Source organism: Arachis stenosperma, chromosome 9, assembly GCF_014773155.1.
Source record: "Arachis stenosperma cultivar V10309 chromosome 9, arast.V10309.gnm1.PFL2, whole genome shotgun sequence".
Taxonomy (NCBI): Eukaryota; Viridiplantae; Streptophyta; class Magnoliopsida; order Fabales; family Fabaceae; genus Arachis; species Arachis stenosperma.
The window spans coordinates 675,067-678,683 of record NC_080385.1 but is presented as its reverse complement, the minus strand read 5'-3'; the positions used below and the strand labels follow the sequence as shown (position 1 = coordinate 678,683).

At 35.7% G+C, this 3,617-nt stretch overlaps 1 protein-coding gene across 1 annotated transcript; it reads right to left on the bottom strand.

Moving 5' to 3' along the window:
• Positions 1-728: 728 nt before the first annotated feature.
• LOC130947787 (CBL-interacting serine/threonine-protein kinase 5-like) lies at positions 729-3,115 on the bottom strand. The gene is made up of 2 exons (XM_057876495.1): positions 2,152-3,115; positions 729-1,843 (listed from the first exon to the last, which is right to left on the bottom strand). Exons 1-2 carry the CDS (start codon positions 2,675-2,677, stop codon positions 984-986), a joined length of 1,386 nt encoding a protein of 461 aa, XP_057732478.1. The 5' UTR covers positions 2,678-3,115; the 3' UTR covers positions 729-983.
• Positions 3,116-3,617: the final 502 nt, after the last annotated feature.

Sequence of the window (3,617 nt, the reverse complement as noted above, 5' to 3'; positions counted from 1 at the left end):
ATGTTCATATCCTCCATTCAAATATATAAATTAATTTATGGACCCAAAGTCTTAATTCACTTCTTCCATTTGTTGACAAAAAGACAATTATGAAAAAAATTATCAATTAAAATAATATCCATATGGTGACACACCACCACATAAAATAATCTAATTGAATAACCAAATTTATGAAATTTAATCCTAGCCTTCCAATTACATATAGAGTCAACTGATCTATTTGACAATTTGCCTTTCACTACCCTCCAAATGATCACTTCTACTTGCTTCATGTGTCCCAACCTGAAGAATAAAGTAATAATAATCAAAATGCAAAAACCCTTATTTGCCCATTGTGTACGAATCATCTATATCCATATTGTTGTAGAGGATAACAAGCAGATTCAAATATTTCTTGAAATTCAATTTTGATGAGCTGTAAATATTTATCTATATGTTTAAACTATCTTGTCACATGTAGTCTTTTGCTTATAAAATTACCTTTTACCTTCTATTAGATTTTTTAGATGTTTAAGGAAATAACATCGAATTGCATTTGAACAGATTTTTACTTCATACCCAATAATAACTCCCACAATTTACAAATTAGAATGTTATATATTCTTTGCATCATCTTCAACTATTATTAGCTATTAAACCTTATTATATAGATATTGTAGATCATGGAATCCATTTTCTACATCAAATTAAATTAGAAATTTGAAATTTCGGAACAATATAACACTAAATGAAGAACAAAACTATATGTTGGAGATGACTTTTCAGTATTAACTTCAAACATCATCAGAAACTAAACTCAAATTTTTTACACAAATGAAATGAAATCCTGTAACTTAAATCAAAATACAGCATTATTTTTTTCCTAGTATCTTCCTTTTCTTTTACTTATTATGCAAATCAAACTATATTATTATATAGCTGCATCAAACAGTAAAAGGAAGAACAACATAGGCAAAATAATCCCAATGGCATGACTAGTATTATTAGTTGTTACCATCTCCCTGCCAACTCCAAACAATGTCATTCAATGAAGGCCTAACTTCTTCCTCACAGAATTTGATATACTCCAAGGTATCCCCAGAAGACTTCGAGAACTCCACCACCGCCACCTCCGGCGCCACCTCGAACACTTCCACCGTCATGGCCAGCCTCCCTTTCCTCCCTTCCCTCTCCCCTTCCATCCTCACAACAAACTCCTTCTTCTTCTTCCCTGCCACTCTGAAATTCAATTTCTTCGCCATAGCCTCTAGCTTCCCCACCACTGCTTGAGCCGAAAGCTTCGATATAAACACTGAAGGTGACCTCTTCCTTGTCTCAAACAAACTCCTCAGATCAAAACCATGCGACAGCGAGGAAATTATCTCGAAAGCATTGTAAAACGGCCGCGCAGGCTTAGCAGAACTACTCTGCTTCAAATCATCCTTGTTAAACTCTTGATTGTTATTACTATCACTATCATCCTCATCGAAGTCATCCACATTGTCCCCAATGGCAGACTCCTTAAAGGAGAATGCAATCGGACGCATGAAGCCGACTTGGAACCAAGGATCCTTCATGATATCTGCAATTGAGAACCTCTTTTCAGGATCAGCTACAAGGAGGTTTGAGATCAAGTTCTTTGCTCCTTCCGGAACCCAATCAGGGAATTCATACTGAGCCTTGAAGGCTTTTCTGTAGATTCTCATCACGTTTTCGCCTTGGAAGGGTAGATAGCCACAAACCAGAGCATAAAGAATCACTCCACAAGACCATATATCTGCTTTGGATCCATCATACCCTTTCTTCTTCAACACTTCTGGTGCCACATATGCAGGTGTTCCACACGGTGTTATCAGCATACCATCTGCACCATGTTTTGCACAACAATTAGCATCAAGTAATTCCACTAACAAATTCTAAACAGTTGAGTTCATGCATTTTGTTATGTTGATTTTTCGCGTGGAAACCAAAATTGGAAGACTCATCCAACAAATATGGTATACTACAAAACCATACTAAAACTATGACCTAATTTTATAATCAATAAGAGAAATCATGCCCTAATTATAGTCAATTTTGTGATTCAATCATAGCCTAATATAGCCAAACCAGTAGCAACAAATTAAGACTCTCAATAATTGAAAAAAAAATAATTAAAAAAGTGTGACGAACCTGCACGGCGTTGTTCCGGCAAAGCAGAGAGGCCAAAATCGGAGACCTTAAGCTCTTCATTCTCATCAAGAAGCAGATTCTCCGGCTTGAGATCTCTGTGAGTGACGCCGCGGCTATGGCAGAAATCAACGGCCGAGATCAACTGCTGAAAATACTTTCTAGCTACATCTTCCTTGAGCTTCCCTTTCTCCACTTTCTTGAACAATTCCCCTCCCTTAACATACTCCATAACCAAGAATATCTTCCCCTTCGTGGCCATGACTTCCTTCAGCTCCACTATGTTCGGATGCCTCACCAGCCTCATAACCGAAACCTCTCTCTTAATCTGCTCTATCAGCCTCTCCTTCTTCAGCTTATCCTTCTTTATCACCTTAATCGCCACACTTTCGTTCGTCGCTAGGTTCCTCCCGTAGTATACCTTGGCAAAATTCCCCTGACCTAACACGCGTCCCATCTCGTACTTGTTGAATATCACCGTCCTAGCGCTGTTCGACAACTTGATCTCCATCTCGTTTTTCAGATCCATGGGAGGAAGATTCCAGAGAGAGAAAAGGAAAAGAAAGAAAGTTAGTTAAGATTAGTGGTTGTGAAGGCTAATTGTATGGCCAAGAGAGGAGGGAGAATGTGGAGTGGTGAAGATTGGAGAGGATCATTCCTTTGAGGAATATAGTGTCCGAGGGACACACAACGTTTCGGAGAAACGATTCAGAAGGGTTGAAGATCTTCATGGTGCATAGGTGATACACCAGATTGGAACTCCGGTGTGTATGTATGTGCAAGAGAGGAAGAAGAAAAGAAGAGAAAAAATAAGGGTGTGGTTTTTCCGTTTTTGGGTTAGGTGGAGTGAAAGTTGAAGAAGTTTGTGTTGTGATGGAATTTATTAATGGAGTGAGGGGGAATATATTGAGATTGGGATTGGGATTGGGATTGGGATTGGGATTGGGCTTTGTGTGTGTAAAATCTAGAACGGTTTGGAGGACGCGGTTTTGATTTCAGAGTGGATTTGGAATTTGGAAGAAAAAGGTAAGGACCTGTGGTTGCTGATAAACGCTGACTAGACTCTACCCAGGATATTCTATAAAAAATTTAAAAAGTATTATTAATTTATTATTTTACTAGTATGATTCGTAGGCTTTTTATTTAAAATGTGCTTCTGAAAAAATTGGAAAACACCAGCTATTCAACCTAATTAATGTTTTGAATATATTTTAAATAATTTAATTTTAATGCACAACCAGATTAAAACTAATTTATACGTATATTTAATTATATAATTTTATATTAATAAAAATAATTATTTTTTATACTAATTACATAAATATTTATCTAAAAAAATAATTGTGATTACACAAATTTATCAAATTAAACTCAAATTTTAAAATAAAAAATAAAAATTAAATACACATATATATAAATATATAATGATTAATTTAGTAATTAATTTTTTATATATTTATAGTATCTTT